This window comes from Paroedura picta, chromosome 11 (genome assembly GCF_049243985.1).
Source record: "Paroedura picta isolate Pp20150507F chromosome 11, Ppicta_v3.0, whole genome shotgun sequence".
Lineage (NCBI taxonomy): Eukaryota > Metazoa > Chordata > Lepidosauria > Squamata > Gekkonidae > Paroedura > Paroedura picta.
In genome coordinates this window covers 44,906,668-44,930,081 of record NC_135379.1, presented here as the reverse complement: position 1 = coordinate 44,930,081, position 23,414 = coordinate 44,906,668, and the positions used below count along the sequence as shown (strand labels likewise).

Below are 23,414 nucleotides of genomic sequence, written 5' to 3'. Positions count from 1 at the left end.
CCTCCCTTCAGGCCTGCTGTGAAGGAGCCTCTAACAGACCCTGACTGAGGGGAGGGAGCTGTTTCCGAGAGCAACACAGAGGAGTCTGTGGGGGTATTTGTGCTTTCCTTTTTGGGGGAACCTATCCCCTTCTGCTAAACAGTTGGCTGACAGAAATACCCCTTTTCACTTAAAATACTGCTGTGGTCGGCCTCGCTGCTGGAGGGAAGAAACATCCAAGCAACTCTTTGTAGATTTGAGGCCTACCACACAGGGTTGTTGTGCAGACAAAACTGGATGCTGTTGTGGAGGTTCTTTTGAATTTCAAATGGAGTTAGCTTTACAGGAAAGTAGAGAATGAGACTTTGGGAGAAACTAGGTGATCCACTTTTATGAGGCAATGACTTGGCCTTGCAGACAACAACAGGGACTGCAGTAGCCAGCAGTAGGCCTCAGGCTTCAGAAGGGCAGACATCACCAGCCAAGCAACCAAGGGTATTCTGGGATGCATGTGAGGGGAAAGAGCTTTCCCTTCAGCCTAACTTCCTGGAGATGAGCTGTATTTCCAATAGAATCTTAGACCCCACCTGGAGGCTGGCATCCCTAAACCTCAGTGGGATACATTGCTACACAGTCACCCCTCCAAAGCAGCCATTTTTGCCTGGAGAGCTGATCTTTATAGTCTGGAGATGAGCAGCAATTCCAGGAGATCTCCAGGCTCCACCTGGAGTTTTTCTGTCCCTGGTCTGAACATATTCCTTGAAGTCTGGAAGTGGGATCTCAAAAGTGTGTAATGCCCCTGCAGCCACCTAGAATCCCCTGATCTATTTCAGGTCAAGAAAACATTGCAGAGAGAAGGAAAGGTTGCCAGATTGGTATAGGTTCATGTTCTGGAATTCCACACTACCTAGGTGTGCACAAGTCTGCTATGTACAGAGAGACCTCCTCTTAGGGTTGCCATCTTCCAAGTGAGGCCCTCTACCCCACCTCCCTCATGGGGACTCTGCTATGAGGAGAGGAAGGGAAAAGGTGTTTGTAAACCGCTTAGAGACTCCTTTGGGTAGTAAATAGGGTACAAAAATCCAGCTCTTCTTCTAAGGAGCAACCGTGAAAGAAGCATGTGGCCACATAACATTTTATCAACAGTAAAAAAATGGAGACAGAAGGAGGAGGGTGGACAACTGTGTACTGTGACTACCCCATGTGTATTAGGGCAAGCAGACATTGCTGTGTCTGTGGCCTAATTCACACAAGAAGGGAAATGAGGTTGAACGCAGAACTAGGAGGAATTGGTTGCCATGTAATCTCCCCCTAAGAAGAGTCTCCAGTCTAATTTTCCCTTCACATAACTGAAGACATGGTTCTGGAAAGCTCATCTGTAACCACTATGCCAAAATTCCCAAAGGTCAGTCCTCTCCCACACTCAATGAACATTCCACACCACAGGTTCTTGACACCCATATCTCCATACCCACACCCTCATTTGTCACCATGCCACCACAACCTCCCACACAACACACACATTCGACCCCATGCCCTTACAGACTGAACAACTCCTCCCCTTCCTCTTCCCACTGCCAAGCTCTAGCGCCCGTTGTATTCTTGGATACAACGGGCTTTGCCCCTAGTTTAATAATAAACCAAAAGATGTAGCTCAGCTACTAAAATTAACACCACAAAGGTAATCTGCAACAACAACAAAAGAAACAGACAAAGAAACTACAAAGTTCAAACTGAATCTCTTCATCCAGCAGCCCCAGTAAAGGTACCTTTGAAGGCTCTCTTGAGAAGCCCAGTTTTGTTTTGTTTTTACTGGTCTCCAGCAGGCTGGCAGAGGGGGAGGGCAAACGGGATTTCCCAGAACAGCACATTTCCCTGCCTTGGAGGCCACAACACAGACGGCCCCCTCATGCATGCCCATCATTTGTACCTCAGCCCTGGGAGACTCAGTGGTGTTGCTAGCAGTGCAGGGGGGGGAGGGGGAGCGACACTTGCCTCAGCTGCCTTCTGCACTGTCCATGCCTGTCTGGATGCCCTCCCTTTCCTCACTGGTGGGAGACAAGGTGTCCTTTGCAGCTTTCCAGGGATGAAATTGACTTCCATTGGGCTTCCTGGATTTGTCTTTGCTACCTTTCAGTCTAGATTAGCCAGCTCTGGGCTGGGAGCCTTTGCGTAGAGTGGGAGTGAGTGGGAATTGGGGCAGGGATATAAGCACAGTAGGTCCACCCTCCATAGCATCCATTTTCTCCAGGGGAACTGGAGATGAGCTGTAAATCCAGGGGTGGGATAGATTGGCTCCTGACCCCAACTGGCACCCCTATTTCAACCCTGTGCTGCTCCCAGCCACATGTGCCTCAGTCAGTGCCCAGTGGTGGCTTTTATACCAGTGATGGCCTCCTGTCCATGCACTATTGGACGAGGGATGTGGCTGCTGATAATCCAGGCCACAGTTTGCCGCTGCTTGGGACGCCAGGCCAGAAACAGACCTGGCACGGCCAGTTGTGGCCGGAAGTGCCCGCTTCCCCACCATTTTTCTGAGCTCTGGGATCAACATTCCCACTGTGGATTGGCCATGGGGGGGCAGGCACCCCCATTTAAGGGGTTTCACTGTGGCTCTCAGTCTCTTTTTCTGGCATTCACCCACACATCCTACCCTGGTGGTTTATGCTTTGTTTGGCTCAGTTGTCTTGTACTAATCATACAGATATGTGTTTTTTCCCGTTATCCCTTTGGCACCATTTGGGGTTATGGTGCATGGGGTGGATCCATATTGGATGGAGGCCAAGCTTGCGCACTGGACTTCCCCAATTTTGGGGGCCTCCCTAAGAGGCCTTGTGGATGTGGAACCATGGCGCCATCCCTGTCAGGGGTGGAGACTGGTTGCCTGTCTTACATTTCCGGGACATAGGCAGGGGTCGTAGCTGAGGCTGATGCCAGAGGGGCCCCTAACTGCCGGCCACCTCCCAAGAACCATTCAGCCCTGGGATGCACATATGCATGTTTCCATGCACCTCCAGGTTGGCCACAAGATGGCTGGATCCACCCGTGCTGCACCGACACTCATGTGCATGAAAATAAAGCCGTGGGCCATTCTTTGCCAGAAATCCATCTTTGTTGTTGGTGTCCTTTCCCCACCTCGTCACATGCCGCCTTGCCACACAATGTTTCCCATGCTGATGGCTTTATTGTGGCATGCTGCTTTCTAATGGGGTGGTGACCTGGATGCTCGTGGAGAGGAATTGATGGTGATTAGGGAAGATAAGGAAAAGGGTCATCCTTGCTGCTCCAGAAGTTATTAACTCGAGGACTGTATGGGTAATTATATGTGACACAAGGTCCGCTGATTTCCTTGAATGTCCTTTTCGACGGAGGGGACGTTAGCCGATAGGGTGGAACGGCAGAGCCAAAAATAGGCAGCTGACTGCTCTGAAAGTTGTTCCCCGCCTTTATAGTGGGGGAAACAATACCAGTAAAGTGCTTCCAAGTAGCATTCTGGTCTCAGATATCATTAATGCAATCTCTTTCTCTCTCTCTCTCTCGGTTTATTGACCTTTGCCTTTAATAAAGCAGCAGGAAAGTGAATTAAGGGGGCTACTGGGGCAACAGAGCGCCCGGCCGCTTCTACGTCACGGGAGAGTGCATTAACTTCAGTAGGACTTGCCCTTTGAGATCCCAGAACTGAGCTAACCGCCTAGCAAATTCCCTAATTAGTTCCGGAGTCCTTAAACATGAAGGGCCTAGAATCTGCCAGCAATATACTGATGACACAGATCCTGGCCGCAGGGAGGAGGAAATGGTCGAGGCCGTACTCTCGAGCGTGAGTGCTGATCAAGCCAAGCTGCTGCAGTCTAAGCACGGTGATTTCAGCTCTTCTTAGGACCGCACCGCGCGACTTGCAAATCAGGGATACCTTTGGAAACCTAGGCTGATTCTGCACAATGCATATATTCGCATATAAGCCAACCTGCATATAAGCCGAGGCACCTAATTTTACCACAAAATCTGGGCAAAGTTATTGACTCGCATATAAGCTGAGGGTAGGAAATGCTCCATCATCACAGGCTCTCCCATCCAGCCTCCCCCCCCAACAAATACAGAAAAGTCAACAGGATGAATAGCTGCTGGCTTTTGTACCCCACTAAATGAAGGAGTCTCAAAGCAGCTTACAATTGCCTTCCCTTCCTCACCTGATGCCAGACACCCTAAAAGAGCTCTGACAGAACTGCTCTGTCAGAAGAGTTCTGGCAGGAGAACCAAACAGTGCCCCCCAGGCCAGGTTATATCCACTTCTGGATATCATGGGGGAAAGGTAGGTTCACTCCGGATCAATCATGCATGTTGCAGAAGAAAAATTTAAAGCGCCCAAAATCAAAATGGAAATCGAATTCAGTGTAGATGGAAGGTGTTTATTCGAACTGGGCCTGGGTAAAAAGCCCAATTGCAGACTACACCCTAAAGAGAGAAAAAAGCCTGCCGCTTCCCGGAATGCACGTTTGGGGCTTTGCTGGACTCTATGGCTTGTTAACCTTCGGACTGCATGGATTTGCCAGAAGATGAACCCTGGCTTTGAGCAAAAGGGTGGTCTTAATGCTCTTCCGGGGGAGTATACCTGTCTCTTCCCTGTGCTCAGTCTCAGTATGCTCCCAAAGCCTTTCTCCTCTCCGCCCGGCCAGCCGCTGTGTGAAACAGAATGCTGACTAGATGGGCCATGGGTCTGATGCAGCAGGGCTGCCCTATTGACTTCCAGCTTTGCGATCTTTACATTGGAGGAAGGCTGCTAGGAATCTTGTTCTCATCACCACCCAGCAGGGACAGGAGGGGAGGAAGGGGAGGGCAGACGGAGGCACAGGACCTTGGTCGGATCTGAAAAGTCACCATTTGAGGCAGGAAACAGTGAAGGAAGCGAAGGAAGCCAACGTGTCTTTGGGGCTTCCACTTGAGGTAGATTCCCTCCTGGGGGCAGGGGGGAATCTGGTTTGAGCAGCATTCCCTAACAGCGCAACAAACTCGGAGCACATTTGATGCTGCCCCTGAATCGTGAGATTTTTGTGTGGAATGCTTGTAATCCCACGGAGCTTTACGATGGCCAGTGCACCTTTTTATATGGGCCTGGAAAGGGTCTTGCTTTTTATAATGAGAGCCATTCTCAGGAATTGTTGTTGTTAGTTGCGAAGTCGCGACTCATGACCCCATGGACAATGATCCTCCAGGCCCTCCTGTCCTCCACCATTCCCCGGAGTCCATTTAAGCTCGCACCGACTGCTTCAGTGACTCCATCCAGCCACCTCATTCTCTGTCGTCCCCTTCTTCTTTTGCCCTCGATGGCTCCCAGCATTAGGCTCTTCTCCAGGGAGTCTTTCCTTCTCATGAGGTGGCCAAAGTATTTCAGTTTCATCTTCAGGATCTGGCCTTCTAAAGAGCAGTCAGGGTTGATCTCCTCTAGGACTGACTGGTTTCTTCGCCTTGCAGTCCAAGGGACTCACAACAGTCTTCTCCAGTAATTCTCTCAGGAATTAGCCGCCCCCCCCCCAAAAAAAAACAAGCAGTGAAGGAGAGAATCCTTCCAGCCAGACCGATCTCTGCTACATATGCATTGGGTTACTTGTGTATAAAGAACCCACATGTGCATAAGTTGTCTATGCATAGACACGTGCGTGTGTCTACACTACCTATCTGCGGACACATGTGCAGGGGCTTTTCACAGCAGTTGCTGAATGCCTGCCTGTTGGGGGCAGAAATTGCCATCCTCCTGCATACTTTCAGGGTTTTGTAGTTGGAAAGGGATTTAAGAGTCTCCTGTGTCGAATTAGTTAATGAATTCACAGTTGCTCGAGTAATTGATCTAGTTTATAGCTATATGGAAAATAATTAGCCCAGATTCCCCTCTTGTAACATTTGCTAAAAGAAGACTTTTGCATTGGATGGTATTTGTGAACAGGCTGTTTGCCGTTTTTATGGCCACCGCTTATATTAATTCCACGGAAAGAAGAAGCAATTAGAGGAATGGCTAAAAGCCTGCAGTTTGTACTAGGCAGCGAACAGATTCACACAGACAGGACACATAAACGTGAACAGGAGCAAAAACAGGGGTAGTCAAACTGCAGCCCTCCAGATGTCCATGGACTACAATTCCCATGAGCCCCTGCCAGCGAACGCTGGCAGGGGCTCATGGGAATTGTAGTCCATGGACATCTGAAGGGCCGCCGTTTGACCACCCCTGAGTAAGAAGATCTTGTGGAACTGAAAAAATAAATGTTTCCAACTAATTGTTTTTGAAAACGTTACAGCCTAACAAAATATGAGAAAAACCAGTTCAGTGCAAGATTGCATTTTTAAAAATGTGAATTTAGCCCTAGAAAGCTCACTTGGCCTCTGCCAGGACCAGGGCCTTTTTGGTACTTAGCCCCACTTGGTGGAACGAGCTCACAGAAGAGCTGAGGGCCCGGACAACTGACTCGGATCCACAGGGCCTGCAAGATGGCGCTCTTCCACCAGGTGTTTGGTTGAAGCCAGGCTGAGGAAGATCTGTAGCCCTTCCTCCAATACTCCGATACATGACTCTTTCCTTGGATGTACGGCAGAAAGGAGTTAGGCTTAGGGTGGGGTGGGGCTAGGTATTATTGTGATTTACTGTTTATGAACTGTTTTATTGCTCTGAACTGTTTGCTGTGAGCCACCACAAGTTGGCAGGCCAGGAGCGGGCGAGGCTTATAAATTCAATTAAGAAATACAATTAATAAACAAACTTATTGCGTTCTGTCGCTACTCAGCACTTCCACTTTACTGATTCTTCTTAAAGGAAAGGTATATGTTGAGGCATTTTGAATGAACTGGAGTTGGAATTTGGAATGACTAGATCAAAAGCATACTGGTTGGAGTGTCAGCTCCTGCCGATTTCCGATCTTCACTTCCCCAGGGTTTAAAGTTTATTGTAAACAAGAGGAGGGGAAGAAGGTCAGTTGGGGAAATGTCTATATGTCAGACTGTTGGGGGGGGGGAATGTAATAGCAAACCTCTTAAATATTAAAGGTGTGCAGATAATTTCTTGTTTGGGATGCCAGCAACCAGGTGGGACCTGAGTATAGAATAGACTGGAATAGACTACTCTAGACTACTGAGATCAGTTCATCAGGAGAAAATGGATGCCTTGGAGGGCAGACTTTCAGTGTACCCTGCGGATGTCCCCATCCCCCCCAGGCTCCATCCCCAACCTCCAATAGTTTCCCAACTCAGTTCTGTGGCCAGGGAGAACCTGGCATGTTTCAACAATACTCGGGCAGTGCTTTTGCTTAGTGGGTCGAACGGCATGCATTTCACAGAGAGAATAAGGAACGGAACTGCTATTACAGCAGGAAGATGGAGTTCTTCCGCCAGGTCTATGGTTGAGGCCAGGGCATGGAAGATCAGAGGGACTACTATGCCAGGTTATCGCTGCGGGTGGTTGCCGGCAGCCGTCATCCCCTTGGCACACCGAGAGGCAGTGCCATGGACCATGTGTGTGTGTGTGTGTGATAGTTTTGCTGCTGGGATTTAATGGGGAATTTTTAATGGGGATTTATGTTTTTATGTGGGGGTTTTATCTTGTAACCCGCCACGAGATGGCTTGCTGTGAATGGCAGGAAATAAATCTTAATAATAATGATAATGATAATGATAATAATAATAATAATAATAAACCCACAATTTTTCAATTTTCAATCAGTGAAGCTCTGTTCTCTTTGAACTCTCTTCCAGCGACCCAGTGTAAAAATGGAGCAGTTTATGATACCTGCGGCCCTGGGTGCGTGAAGACCTGTGACAACTGGAACGAGATTGGCCCTTGCCACAAGCCATGTGTCGCGGGGTGTCATTGCCCGGCAAACTTAGTCCAGCACAAAGGCAGATGCATCAAACCTATTCTCTGCTCCCAGCGGTGACGTTTGCTTCCAATCTCCAAAGACTTTGAAACTAGTATCTCGGGTACCGATGGAAGCGCACCACCAAGGAAGGACTACTGTGTTCATTGTCAGAGTTTGCAAAGCACGTTCGCCAGGAGGGAAGATTATGCGCATGCCTGTCTATTTGGGTGTGCATATGGAGGACACCATGGGAGGAGAGGTGTGGCATCAGCATCTATCTATGCCACAGGACTGTACAGCTGCCCCATGTGTGGTCAAGCTCTGAATCAACCCCTCGTCTCAGCAGCTATAGTGCTGAACTCTACCCTACGATGGCCTTGGCTTCATCCATGGCTCCGCCCCCGAGCCCCTTCCTGACCACACATAACTCACGGTCGTATCGGTCCTCTGTTGAACAATCTCTGCATGCACCAAAATACACATCAAAACTACATGTGTGCGCCTACAAAAGGAGATATCATTTATGCAATTCGGAGAAGAATTAATTATTATATGTATTTTTCTTGCTATAAAGTTTATGCATTATTCTTATGATGGTAACCTGTAAGCCATGTGAAGAATTTGTATAACTAAACCAGATGCTTGCTGGCCTGGGAGTATTGACTGGATGACTTTGCCAAAGTAAAAGCTTGTCATTCCCACGGAAATGCCCCAGGGGCTACAGCCTCAGCAGGTAAGGTTACCTTAAGCTAAAGATTTATGGATGCACAAGAAATGCGTTTTTCTGAAGTTTGGGATATCTCGTATTTTCCTCCTCAGAAAAACCTAGCGATTATTAAGAGCACCTTAATAATTTAGAAAGTTGGTGGGTGTGTATTATATTATTTCCCAGTCATTCAGAGGTCCTTTAGATAGTCCTGTGTCAGTTACTTCCTCCTGTGCCCAGGGTAATGTTAAGATAATCCAACCACGTGTGGAAATGGGCCAATCATCTGAGCTGCAACTAAAGAACTGCCACCATCTTTGGAAGGGGGTATGTCTATTTCATAGGGGTAGTTCATGGCGATCTGCCCGACCCACGTTTGCATCACTTAAATGTAATTCCCTTGTGGGGAAGTGCATCCCAAGAAGCTAAGGTGACATCTAAAGGATGATACAGTTTGAAAGTTGACCACAAAGTGGCCAGCTTAGATGGCAGAAGCATTTGACTCTAGCATCCATGGATGGCAACTGGCTGCAGTGTGCTTAACTCTGTTTTTGATGGTTGCTTTGGTGTCAGGATAAAACCAAAGCCTCGTGGTATTGCCATCCCATCCCAAATGACTTCCCAGGGTTGGCTACAGAGGTGCAGCCAAGGATGTCATGATGGAAACATCCTCAGAAGATGCGTTCCATGATCCTGGGCAAGTATCCTGCAATAGGGAGTACTGTTTATGACTATTACCCATTTCCTCATGTGGGGAATGCTTGATTCTTTCTGAACAGAGAGGAACAACTGGAAGGATATGAGCTACTCCACAGAAGGGATTTGGGGTATCATTACTTCTGATTCTCTCTTGGAAATAAGGAGATGTTCAGCGGAGCACCTACAGGGCTGAAGGGGATGAATAATCCAAGCTACTTGTGCCCTCATTGGTCCTATATACTGCTCTCTAGAAGGCTGGAGATCGAGATCCAGTTTGGTGTAGTGGTTAAGAGTGGCGGATTCTATTCTGGAGAACTGGGTCGGATTCCCCACTCTTCCACATGAAGCCAGCTGAGTGACCTTGGGCCAGTCAGTTCTCTTAGAGCTCTCTCATTCCCACCTACCTCAAAGGGTGTCTGTTGTGGTGAGAGGAAGGGTGGGCAATTGTACGCCGCTATGAGACACATGAGGCCCGCTGGGTGATCTTGGGCCAGTCACACTTCTCTCAGAGTTCTCTGAACTTCAGCTACCTCTGTTGTGTCTGTTGTGGGGAGAGGTAGGACAGGAGATTGTCAGCTGCTTTGAGACTCCTTTGGGTAGAGATGAGTTGGGTGCAAAAAAACCCTCTTCTTCTTCTCTAGGAAATTGCAGAGAAGTATGCCCAGGAATGGAACATGCCTAATACAGCTATATCTGTACCACAATGCAACTGCTGGCTGGCTGGGTGGTCTTTGGTTTCCCAGAAACATGTTTTCTGCCTTTCCGGCTACCTGAAATGGGAAGTTGATTCTTGGCTGCCAATACTCTCTTTCCCTCTGAAAATAATATTTTTGTGGAAATCACTGAAAGTACCAAGATTGAACGGCAAAAGGGAAGAAAAAGTTTGCTTATTTAAATATTTAAATGCCTCTACTTGTATATGTTATGTCTGACATCCATGGAAAATAAATATGAAAGAATGAATGGGGGAAAAAATTACTTGTTAAACACATGGCATTAATGTAACTTTTTACAAGTAGGACTGTGGTGATTAATATTTGTAAATAAATTATTTTTATTTCCAGCACTGTCAACAAATTAAAAAGCGACAAATGGATCCATGGTTAATGGTTTTTTTTAGTTAACTGAATTTGCATAGAGATGTGTATTGTCAGAAAGCTCCATTTAGATTTCTTTCTGGGACAGGCGTCTAACCGTTTAATAAACAAACATTACAGCTTCTTGAATAGACACGTCGTTGGTATTTTTGTGATAACACGCTGTGGAAATTCCACTGAGGCTTGAGTAATCAGCTCGAAAAAATGATTTCAGATAACCAAAATGTTTAGTTACCTTTCTAGACTGTGCCTTGAGCTTCCTGCAGATGGAAAGCTTTCCAGTGCTTTCCATTCTTACCTGCTGCCTCCACCTGCAAGGGTCCTCTGAAATGCCTTGAAATGAGGGGCTGGGGGGGATGGGGGGGTGGAGGGAAGGTTCCTCCAGTAGCAGCCTAGGTGGTGGTGGGCTTTTGGGGTGATAATAGAAGGGGAGAAGAAAGCAACCTTCAGCCTGTGGAAATATGAATGCAAAGTGCTGCTTTCAACTTATTGTCTGGGGGTTTCATTTAAAATTGAGCTTAATTATTTCTTTGTGTAATTCTTGCTTGTTATTCAAAGATGCATTAAAGGGGGGGGGGAATTGCCTGTGACTTTCTCTGCCACTTTTATGGGAGCTTTACAGACAGGCTGGAGTGGAAGTCCAGCCATGCCTCTGGGAATGGGTTTCGGAGGAGGGAGCCCTTCAATTGATTAATTGATGCTTTGCCTTGGGGGCAGGGGGAGAGGCCAAGGCACGGCTCCTTTTTGTGCTGCTCGGATACATCTGAGAACGACAGGGAGGTGGGCACCAGCGGCGGTGCCTCCCCACACTGGCAGTCTTCCTCCCACAGGGCTTCAAAGGGTGTGTGGTGTGCGGAAACGGGAAAGGTGTCTGTAAACCGCATTGGGACTCTTCCACTATGGCCCATTATGCACGGCCGCCGAAACGGCGATTTCGGGTCACATGGAAAACGCGGAGGGGGAAGACGCGACGCATACCGGTTATACATGGGGCGGGGCGCGACGGCGGCAAAACCCAGAGTAACCGATTATGCACGCGCCGATCCGGGCGCCGCTTCTGGTTGCGCCCCGCTCACCCGGAAGCTGCGCTTTCTTCCGCGTTTCACTGACGCGGCTTTTTCGGCGGCATGCACCGAAGCTGCAGCCGGTTGCAGCCGGCTCCGTGCGTTATCCGTGATTTTAGTCGCCGCCATTCCACCCCGAATGTGCGCTAAAACCCCCGTGCATAATGGGTCATAGTGAGAAGCGGGGCATAAGTAACCAGCTCTTCTTTGTTGTCTTACTTCAAACATAAAGAGGATGACTGAATCCCTCCCACCCTGTGGTGCCACTTAACCAATTAAGAGTTTCTTGGACCGAGCTACTTGGTTTCTGGGTTTCTGAATTCCCTGCTAGTGCTCAGGGAGATCGGTAAGTGAGAGCCTGTGCTGTTGTGAGTTCCCACCTGTCAAAAGGCAGAAGAGGTGAATTCTGTCCCCTTTTCCCAATGCAGAGTCCCTGACCTCATGCCTACAATATCGAGAAGACTCCCTTTTTGCTTAGGCTGAATGGCAGCAGAGGAGCTTGCCAGCTGATGGTACAGAATACTCTCAGACTCCCTGGATTCCAGTCTGAGAAATGGCATTATATAACCATGAATACTGTAGTAAACAAGTTTGCATCAATGGAAATTATGTTATGCAGAATGGAAGCAGTCAGGACAGCATCTTTTAAAGGCAGAACATCTGGAGGACAAGATCCGAAGTGTCTGGAGATTCACTTGTCACCATGCATCATTTTTCTTACAAGGTAATGTGGAAGCAAATGCCATCTAGTGGGCACATGGAAAGCCGCACACTTCTTAGAGATGTGTACAGATGAGCATGCAATGCCCATTCCTCTGAAGCATGACAGTTACATAATTTATCTTATACCTGGTACAGGTTAAATTATTCTAAAAGATAAATACTCCAGACACCAGAAAGTTAACTCACATTTCCAGGTGTGCCCTTGAAGGCAAAGCTATTGTAAAATTTCAGAGAGAGATTTGTGATAGGCCTTTAGCATAATTGTGGGAAGAGCTGCCGCCAGCTTTGGAAAATGTTGCATGCTTTTAACATACAAAGTGCGTGCAAAAATTCTCAACAGATGCAAGAGAGCACACCTTCACAGCGGGAGGGGAGGAGATGGGATGAACCAGAACCCTCAGAGGTCATCCTGAATTAATGAGGGCAACCTTGCAGAGGCTGGAGCAGTAGTGATTTGAATGTGTTGAAATTACAACCAGCAAGTAATTTGGTGAAGTCAGCCTTAAAGGGCCCTTAAGCTTTTTAAGCAGCTGAGCTGTACCTGTGTGCTCATTAGTACATCAAGTGATCACAGGTTAGGTTGCAATGAAACCCCCCTCCACCTGCAAATATCCTGGGGATTCTTTTGTTTAAGGTGGGCTCCTGCCCACTTTCTGCTGCTTCAGCAAGAAGAAGATCTGTGTGTGCTTTGCAGAAGCAAGCAAGGTGACTCCCTTAGGCTCTCTGCTGATGTGCAGGTATGTAGTGTCCTACATTGCAATGTATTTTCTTTGTACCTGCTCCATTGTGCTTTTGTACTCTGCTCCAGTAATGAGACTGAAGTGGATAAATATGATATATTTTCTGTAAATAACCATGCAGTAAAGATTACTCTCTTTTAAACCTCAAAGCACTGTGAGTCTGGACCTGTACCTCATCTACAAAGTTAATGAATAACTGCATACTTTCCAAATGCTCTGTTACTCTGCAACTCTCTTGCTCTGGAGGGACTTGGGACCGAGCAGAATGTCTTGCTGCTTACTGTGTCAACCTGAACCTTGGGAGCAAATTGGGTGGGAGTTAACTTTAATATACTTTTAAAATTAAAATATAATTGGGCGATATGACCAAAAATGTTGTTGTTGACCTGCCCCCCACCTTCCAAAGTAGCTGATGATGGCCCCATTTCAGTAGGCTTTATTCCTAAGCTGATTTGAACCTACTTCCCTTTTCTCCTAATAGTTCAAATCTGACTACACTTGATTAACATTTGGCATGGTATTCAGATGCGCCGCTAAAAAAGAGGCAGGGTGGGAAGAGAGATTTGCTTTCCAAAAAACTAAGAAAGCAGCTCTCATAAATTTCAGACAATACTGTACCTTAAGGGTTTTTATTATTTCTTTTCTTAAACCTCGACTTAAAATAAACTGCATCATGTTTGTGGTTGCAGAGATAGGCAACTGGCTTGGGCTGTTGGCAAGGCAAAGTTACACTTCTGAAAAGCTGGTTTCCTTTGTGGGGAAGGGGGACTCTAAGACAAAGAGCTTTCTTTTCACATGCTGATAAGGCAGAGATGTCGTAGGAGGCGGCTTTGTGGAAAAACTGCGTTCCTTGGATGCAGATGATTCATGTCACATTTGGACCTTTGAATCCCCAGGTGAAGATCCTCTTACTCATCTTACCTGTGGCGTCAAAGCAGGCATTTTTGTTGCTGTTCAAGGCAAAGCCTGACGACTACGCCACTGAAAGCTTTTATTCTGTCAATAAAAGATAGATTAAAGTCAAGGCACTCTGCTTTGCATAAGGCAATGAGGACTTCTGTAAATTTCCTCTATCTACTATAAGACTGTTGTAGAGACTCCATTTTGAAGGAGTCCCCAACACAGATCTGGGCTTAATGACAATTGCAGCAAGGGTTTTTCTCCCCACACGTTGAAATGGGTCTTCGTCTTCTTTTTCCGTGGAACAGCATGGTTTCTAAAGATACTCGAGCCAGTCAGGCAACCTGCATTGATGCTGTCCACCGGATGTTTGTATTGGTTAATAAAAGGCAAGATTTCTGTTTGGTATCCTGGAAAGTAGTGTTCAAAATTCATATCCACCCAGTAGAAGTAAATTCTGCATGTGTGTTGTTGAGTGGTCATGATGAACTTCTAGAAGCAGAAGCTGACAGGTACCAAAACTAGATGCCTTCCAATTAATTATGAAGGCGCACTTCTCTCTCCCCCCCACTCCATTCCCTAGAGGAAATTGTACTCTTAAGATTTAAAGTATGTTTGGGGTTTTAACAAGACTCAAAAAATGATTTCCCCATTAACCTCTATATCCAGCCTTTCAGTCGGTATAAAATGCAGCATGACCAAGGCCTTGCTCTAGGTTACCATAGGGTTTCATTGGGGGTTGTTTTTTTGCAAGAAAATCCTTCCTTCCTTCCTTCCTTCCTTCCTTCCTTCCTTCCTTCCTTCCTTCCTTCCTTCCTTCCTTTCGCACGCTGTGAGTCAGGCTATCTGTGGGAGACAGTTAAAATAGCCCGAGTCTAACTGGTGGTCCCTTTGAACATCAGCATTGATTTTCTGCCGGGCTAGGCCAAAGCAGGTAGGTTCTCACAGGTGCCATCAATGGGCTGCAAAGTTCTATGTTGCTTGAAGTCTGTTTCCAAATTTTGCTCCTGGTTGACACATTAGAAGATAGAGTTCTGATATATTGGAGGATCTGTTGTCCATCTCCCCCTATCCTTAATGCTTTGATTTATGCTTTGATTTTTCCCAATTGAACAGGCGAAAATGCCATTTGTCTCCAGAATTTGGTTGGATTCAAGGTGCTGAATGGCTGAAAAATTATAATAAACATTTGTTACACATTAGCTCCATTGTGATTACAAACTCTCGCATAGTGAATTGGATCTGGGGACCATGTGGCTTTAAGCAAAGAGTTTTCCAGCCCCTTCATAGTTCACAAAAAACAAAACAAAATATTCATGGGGTGGGGGGGGGGTCTGCATTTTGAATAGTAAATATCCAGCTGCTGCAAGTGGCATCTATTGAGATAAACAAATAATCTGTTATTTTGTTTTTAAAATGGCAGCACATAGATGTGCTTTTTGGACAATTACTTCATCTCGGTGTCAAATATAGCGCTGTGACCAAGAAGGGTCGAATTTCATTCATTGGTTTTAAATAATCCTTGTTTAGAATGTTCTTCCAATGGATTCCATTTGGCCACCTGAAGATCTTCTTGCTATTTTCAGAATACCACCCATTGCTGGTTTCAGGAATAATTTCCAGTTGGTTATTTACTCCATTAGAACAAGAACAATTTTATTTCCTGGATTCAAGACATGCACTCTGCTTTCCTTTCCAAATTCATTTCCTTATCCACATTTAAAATATTGCTGTTCTTCATGTCGGCCCCATCCAGCAGGGCAAATGCTTTTGCTAGTCATATTGAAAATTCATACGGAGCCAGCTTTGGTATTTTGGGGGAAGGGTGGGGGGAGAATCACCTTTCTACCTCAATCCCTTTAAAATCTGTGTCGGAATATGATCTCCTATTGAGGATGTGTGTTAACCTGTTTGATCTCCATTTGGGTTCTTGTTTTAGTTACCTATAAAGTCTTTTCAAAAAGCTGGATATTATTTGTCTGCATCTTCCATTCATGAGCCAGATGTTGCCAGGACCCTCTTCTTTGCCAGGCCACGTTGACAATATGATCGGTATTGTCTCTGCAAACAATCTGCAGTTTTCACACCACCCTGGATCTTTTGGCTGACAAGCTGTTGCTAGTTAGGTGAATTTCTTTTTCCTCTTGGTGGCAGAAATTTAGTTCAGGCATGGAGCAGGGAAGTTGGGGTTTCCAGGAATGGGAAAATAGATGGGCTGTTGGCCGGGGCACATGTAGATGAAACGGGGGGGGGGGGAGGGTGCATATGAGGGTAAAAGATCGTCTTCTGAGCAGGCTAAGGATCCCAGTTTGCCCTGCCCTTTCTCAGACAGGTTAGCTCTTAACGGGAATGCTGCAGGGCAAAGGCACACTTCTTGTAGGCGGCATAAAGCAGAAGAATGGCACGCAGCATCTGGCGGCACATGGCCATAGCCATGCGTACTTGTGGCTCCTGGAGTCCCCGAGGCCAACGTTGCTGGGAGCTAATGACCTGACAGAAGGCTGAGCGCTCCGACACCCTCAGTGAGCCAGTCCAGTGTGGGGGCTGGGCAGTCACAAAGTGCCCAAAGACAGAGTCGAGCCCTGTGAGCCGCACAGCTTGAGGCTTGCGCACCGTCCCGCTGCTTCCTCTCATCTCTCCCGCTGCCCCAGGAGGCTGTGGTTGCCCAGCTCCCGTCTTTGTGTTGGGCTCCAGCACCAGACTGAGTCCCTGGAAACAAAGCTGCACCTCCAGATCAGCTGTGGTGGCTGGGCTCTGCCCACCGCGGAAAGGGTGTTTGGTGCCGCTGGGCCTGGGGACAGCTCCCCGCAGCCATTGTAGGGACTCATCCAGCGGGGACCAGGGTCCCCAGAGCTGGTACCCGCTGGCCATGGTCAGCACCGGCCAGCTGCTGATACACCGCTCTGCTCAGGCCCCTGGTGCATGTTTCCTTTGCCTGGCGCCTTGGCAACCTATTATGAGCATGCATTCATCCTGGAACACACTGGCCAAGTCAGTGTTCCAGAAGCTCCTCCTCCCAGTTTCCATAGTACAGAATTTCCTGTTAGAGTCCCCGCCCCCTCCTCCCAACATTAAACCTAACTTATCTGGAAGGCTTCAAATGAGTAGCCATGTCGGTCTGAAGTAGCACAATAAAATCAGAGTCCAGGAGCACCGTTAAGACCAACAAAGATTTATTTAAGGTGTGAGCTTTCAAGTGCAAGCACTCTTCATCGGACGAAAAGTGCTTGCACTCGAAAGCTCATGCCTTGAATAAATCTTTGTTGGTCTTAAAGGTGCTGCTGGACTCTGATTTTATTATCCAGAAGGCCACACTCATTCCAAGAATTGCAGCAGTCTCCCTGCTGGACTAGATTTGTTCTGCAGTCTCCCCAGTTTATACAAGCCATCAACATGCAGTGACAGACCTTTTCAGCCAGGTGGGTTTGCAGAGAAAGGGTCTGGCAGTCTGGCTTCACTCAATTCACACAACTCTCTCCTTTCCCCAGGCCACCTGGTGAGCCAGGTGAGATTGCTTGTAGCTGAATGGGCAAAATGGAAACCAAGGGAACACAGCCTATTGGAGGTGTTGGGAGAATTTTGTCTGCTCATTCACAGGTTCAAGCGATCGCTTGGTGAGGCAAGGGGAACCTATGCATGGGAATCCGCGTTGTAGTCTGATAATGAAGCGAACCCAAACAACCCCCAAGGAAGTGTGTATGTACGTTGTCACATATAATGTCTCATTATCTGAACTAGCAGCAAGGAAAATTCGAGCCAAATTTACACCACCAGAGAGCTAGACACCCGAATTCTTATCGTCTTTCATTATCTATGGACCGCTGCATATATTGTTTTAATTGTTTTATTGCTTTTTTGATATCAACCGCTATGATATTGCTAGTATTGCAATGGCCTATGGCTGGAAACAAAAAAAATCTTATACATACATACATACAACATCACTGATGAGGAGCCAGGGCACCCGTTTTCAAAATCTTGTTGAAATACAAAGAGTATTCAATGATGTAAATCTGGGCCAGTCTCTCAGTCTAACCCTTATGACTCAAGGATTGTTGTGAGGGTAATAAACAGGATCACATCACTTGGAACAGAGACACACAAAGGTGCAATTCCATTTCCAGTTGGGCCTTTAAAAAAGTGAATGGAAGGATTTCCTTATTACAGAAGTCTATGAAACTCCGTTGGTAAACCCAGTATCTCTGTTTTTCATGTCTGCAAACATTTATGTAATGAATTAGTTATCCCCCTAATTACTAAGTGGCCTCATTCAATGACTTCTTAGCCCCTTCAGTCTTGTTGCTCTCAAAATCACAATAAGTGACAGTTCATCGTGGATGTTCTGTGCGTTCTCTTGAAGAATCCAACTTATGCAGGTAGGACAGGAAATTCTTGGGTGGGAACAGAAATGCTTCAATGAAAACAGGCATATCCCAAAAGTGAGTTTCTTAAAAAAAAAAAAGTTAGATGGGATAAGTGGCCCAGCTGGGAATGCTCGTGCACAGGCCCACCTTATCCCAAATAATCCACCTAGACAACAACCATCTCATGGTTAAAAGGTAAAGGTATCCCCTGTGCAAGCACCGGGTCATGTCTGTCTATTGGGGTGGCGCCCTCTAGCGTCTTCTTGGCAGACTCAATACAGGGTGGTTTGCCAGTGCCTTCCCCAGTCATTACCGTTTACCCCACAGCAAGCTGGGTACTCATTTTACCGACCTTGGAAGGATGGAAGGCTGAGTCAACCTTGAGTCGGCTGCTGGGATTGAACTCCCAGCCTCATGGGCAAAGCTTTCAGACTGCATATCTGCTGCCTTACGGATTATTAAGGGTTTAGGGAAAATGAGTAGAATGCTTTTTGCCATCTTCTGATGGCATTCAGAGTAATTGAAGCCAGTGTTTGGCTGGCATGATATCTCAAGATCTTGTTCTGCTCTCAGGTCCCCAAATATAGCCTGGCATCGGTCTCCTGTACAGTCTAACACCCAGGGCTAACACAATATTCGTGATTCCCTCCCTCCAGTCTAACACAATGTTTGTGATTCCCTCTTTCCTGGGGCAATCCCAAGCCCCACCCCCCTTGCATTCTGCTTTGGGAAAGGGGACCCCTGGAAGGGAGCGTTTGGGACTGGGGGGAGCATTTGGGACTGCTGTGGAAGGAGAGAAATGAGAACACCACCATACTGCAGGCACAAGTCCTTCCACCCTTGAAATGCTGCAGAGGATCACCAAGAAATTGTGTGATATGGCATGGTTAAGAAGCAAAATGCTGCACAACCTTGTATGGTCTGATGGGAAGAACATGAGCCAAGTTGGAGGTAAGGCTCCTTTTTGGCCCTGGCCTGGGGGGAGGCTCTTCCAAGAGAGGTCAGGGCCCTGTTGGACTTTACCCAGTTCTGTAGGGCCTGCAAGACAGAGCTTATCCATAAGGCCTACAGTTGAAGTTCAAATAGGCCATCAAGAATTGCTGGCTTTGAGAATAGATCTAAAGCGGAATTAGTTGGAGGCTATGGAAATATAATCTTTTTATGGGATTCATATATGATTTTATAATTTTATCGCCTGTTGAATTCATGTGACCCACCCTGAGCATTTTGGAAGGGCGGGTTATAAAATAAATATTTATTATTTGACATAGGCTGCAAGGAGGTATTGCACCAAATGGTTGCACTCCTTTGAAATGCAGGCCATCGCCTTCCCAAGGGAGGGGGGAATGAGGTGTGTTTGGGTTTTATCAGGGTAATCTTTCCCATAATTTGCCATTCCTGTCTATGCCTTTGTAATGATGTCTGCATCTCTGAATAAAGAAACTTGTTTTTAAAGAAGTTTTCATGTTCCAGTTAACAATCACTCTTACAGAGCCCAAGGTCACCCAGCTGGCTGCATGTTGGGGAGAGGGGAATTCTGGTCCGTCCGTCCGGGGCAAGAGAGAACAAGTATGGTCCACTAAGACTCCTAGATCCTTTTTGCACATACTACTGCCAAGACAAGTCTCCCCCATCCTATATTTGTGTCTATGGTTTTTCCTGCCTAACTGCAGAACTTTACATTTGTCCCTATTGAACTTCATTTTATTCAGTTTAGCCCACTTCTCGAGCCTATCAAGACCATCCTGTATTCTGATTCTGTCTTCTGTTGTGTTTGCTACCCCTCCCAGTTTAGTATCATCTGCAAATTTAATATCCCCTCTAATCACTCATCCAAATCATGTATAAATATTTTGAACAACACAGGCCCAGGACAGATACCTGGGGCACTCCACTCATCACTCTTCTCCATGAGGAGGCTGAACCCTTTGGGTACAATTTGTCAACCAGTTATCAATCCACCTGACAGAATTAGGATCCATACCTCATTTTACCAACTTGTCAACAAGAATATCATGTGGAATCTTATCAAAAGCTTTACCGGAATCCAGATAAACTATGTCCACAGCATTCCCCTGATCCAGCAAAAAAAAGGGATAAGGTTGGTCTGACATGACTTGTTCTTGCGAAACCCGTGTTGAGTCTTAGAAATCACAGCTCTCTGTTCCAGCAGCTCAAGGACCGAGTGTTTGATGATTTGTTCCAAAATTTTGCCAGCTACAGATGTCAAGCTGACGGGTCGATAGTTAACCGGTTCCTCCTTTTTCCATTTCTTGAAGATGTGACCAACAGTTGCATGCCTCCAATCATCTGACACCTCACCTGTTCTCCAAGAAGTGTCAAAAAGAATGGACAGAGATTCAGACATCTGCAAGTTTTTTTAGTACCCTTGGGTGCAATTCATCTGGCCCAGAAGACTTTGTTTCATTTAAAGAAACTAGGTGTTTAAAGTGTGGGCAAATGCATGGAAAGATAGATTGGTTGTCTATCTATAGATTATCACTACAAGCTGTAGCATATAAATCCCATTTGGTGTGTATATACAATATATATTGTATATTGTAGAAACCAGACACTCCTGACAAAAGATTTAGTCTTTGTAGTATGGTGAACACTAAGTAATTCTGTTTCAAGATGTGCTTTTATGGGCTCCACCACTTTGTAAGAAGCCACAGAGGAGCAGAAGGTAGTCTAGGAGGAGCTTCTGATCAGCACATACCATGACTTTTTCATTCTAACCAAACAATTGCTAGCTGACCTGAACGTGAACTTTTCCATTTCAAAACAACCATCCATGTACTTCTCTCTTTCTTTCAAGTGCAGCATCTTATGTCCTTGAGAGAGTTGGCTGCTCCAACAGTGGGTTGCTATGATACCAGAAAGGAATGGGAGTGTGTTGCAATGTTGTGGAGGGCACAAGTAGGGGAAAGGCTCAGCAGACATTTAGGTACCCTCTGCCATCAGAGATAACCTACATTGTCTCATGGGGAAACCAGAAAAAGCAGCGCTGTATGTAAGAGAACAGGGGGCAAAGTTGGCTAGAGTGCAAACATGAAGATATCATGATTCCTTTGGTGCTTTCTCCTCGGTCTGTCCCCTGCCATATTGCAGCAAAAGCTTGGTTTGGACCAGGTGATGATGTTGGGGGACTGAGCATTGATAACAGTCACAAACATACACACCACTTGATGTTGGCTGGGAGCCAGCTGAGCCCATTCAGGGATTTGATGCTTCCTAACTCAAATTCATGCCAAAGTTTTTTGCTTATACCCGAACAATTAATTGCTGAGACATCCACTGAGCAAGAAACAATGTGGAAATTGCAGTTCACAATAATATTGTATTTCAGCAATGAATTGGTAAGATGTCCAAGGTGGGAGATTCTGCTTCAAAAAACCACCCTCAGAAAATATGTGTGTGTCTTGAGTCACCTGTGGGAATTTATATATATATATATATATATATATATATATATATATATATATATATATATATATATATATATATATCCTTATCCATGGTTCTCCTATATATTTGGGAAACTGCCTGGGTGGTGGAGTGTGTCTAGCCTCCGGGCAGTGTCCAGACTCAACTACGGCCCAATCAAGGAGCGGCCAGCATTGGGTCTCCCCTACCAGAAGGCACTGGCCATGACAAGAAGGAGGTGGCAGTGGCTAAAGGAGGTGGCTGTCATGTCCTCTCAACTACCCCCCCAGTTGTTTCTAGTGGCCAGCAGACCCCAGGAACAGCAGGGGATCTGCAGTGGAAGTTCTCTTGGAAATGCCATTCTGTCAGAGGAAATGTGCAGTTAGACCAATGCCTCAAGTCATGAAGAGTCTATGTAAGCATGGAACATATTGCTTATATTACTATTCGGGCGTTGTTTGGTTTGGGCAGTAGCATTTATTTTTTTTAAAGGCAATCCAGTGTGCATTGTTTAAAAATGCACGACACTAAGCAAACGATATTTGTTTGTGGTGACCCACAAAGATAAGTAGCATGTGAAAATGTGCATCTCTGCCAGATGAAGAGTAACCTGCCATCAGGTTATTATTACTCTGTTTGTGGTTAATCTTAGTCCTCTCTCCAAAAGCAAGCAACCCAGTGTATCATCAGGCTCCCCAAAAGTGGATGCCAACAGGCATCTGGCTGTGAAACTCTTTTCGAAATTAACCGCAAAATGCAAGCCCTGGTCAATGCTCAGCCCCAAGGGAGCTGCTGTGAGACACGCTCTGTGTGAAAGGGCTTAATGGAGCACCATTGTGATGCTCCGAGGGAATAGTTAAGGCCACGCTGTTCTTGCTTGAGGAACTGTGGGATCCAGCTCAGCAGCCAGCGCTGTTGGTCCTCGAGGCTGATGCCCGGGGCTTCTGATAGTTCTGGAATTAATCATTTAAAAATCATTTCCTTTATTCCCCCGAAATTGCTTCTAATAGCACCTTTCTTCACCTCACCCCAAGGCCTCCGTGGCTGTGATTCAGTCGCCTCACACAGTTTTTCTGTTATTATGAAATGACCGGAGATTCTTTACAGTCCATCGCTGCCAAGGGGCCCAGATGAGGTGCATGCGTTGGCACCCATGTCCAGGCTGAAACCGTGGAGCGGGATCTTGGAGAACCCGAATGAAATCCTCAGTCTGTCATGGAGGAAGGTTGCTGGCTTCATGGGATCACTTCCCCTGGAGAAAATGGTAGCATCGGAGGGCAAATGTTATGGTAGCCGACCATTCCCAAGACGGTCCCCAAAGACCCTGTGGGTGATCCCAGTCGCCCACACGATTGCCTAAGTAAGAAGGCAAGATTTAGCTAGCAACCCAGCTGAGGCACTTGGGGAATGGCAGCAATGTCTTTGGCATTTCACCAAGTTCAGCATCCCATCTAGTGTAAACTGGAAGTGGTATAGAAGCAGAGTTTTCCAATGGTGATACTGCTTGAGCGCGGCAGAACGAGATCCCTTCACTCACAGCCTCTCCCCCTACCTCCCCCGAGAAATCCTGCCAGACGGGAGCGGTTTAGTCCCCTCCGTTCCACCCAGCCTCTGATTGCTCCTGGCCTCCCGGCTCTTTCTCAGGGATCCCCCTCCTTTCCCGCCGCTCACCGGCTGAAGTGCTCCCCAACTTTTGCACCTGAGCGGATGCCAAGTGGTTAGGGGCTCTGTAAAGGCATCCTGGCAGAAGCCCCACTGACCAGTTGTGGTGGGTGGGTGAGACGAGCCGGGGAATTATGCAGGCAGGCGACTGATGCTTGAGTTCACCATGATCCGCCCCATGCTTCACTTCTCAGCGTTCCTGCTTGCCGGCTTGCT

At 46.7% G+C, this 23,414-nt stretch overlaps 2 protein-coding genes across 2 annotated transcripts in view; one reads left to right on the top strand and one right to left on the bottom strand.

Annotated features, from left to right (window-relative positions):
• The window catches only part of BMPER (BMP binding endothelial regulator), a 216,185-nt gene extending 205,752 nt beyond the window's left edge, over positions 1 to 10,433 (top strand). Inside the window, exon 15 of the mRNA XM_077302588.1 lies at positions 7,714 to 10,433. Within this exon, the coding sequence (XP_077158703.1) occupies positions 7,714 to 7,895 (182 nt within the window). The 3' untranslated portion in view covers positions 7,896 to 10,433. The remainder of the gene's footprint in view (positions 1 to 7,713) is intronic.
• Positions 10,434 to 13,461: 3,028 nt separating this feature from the next.
• Positions 13,462 to 16,697, bottom strand: FANCD2OS (FANCD2 opposite strand). The gene has a single exon (XM_077303859.1). The coding sequence runs from the start codon at positions 16,615 to 16,617 to the stop codon at positions 16,087 to 16,089; it is 531 nt and encodes a 176-aa protein (XP_077159974.1). The 5' UTR covers positions 16,618 to 16,697; the 3' UTR covers positions 13,462 to 16,086.
• Positions 16,698 to 23,414: the final 6,717 nt, after the last annotated feature.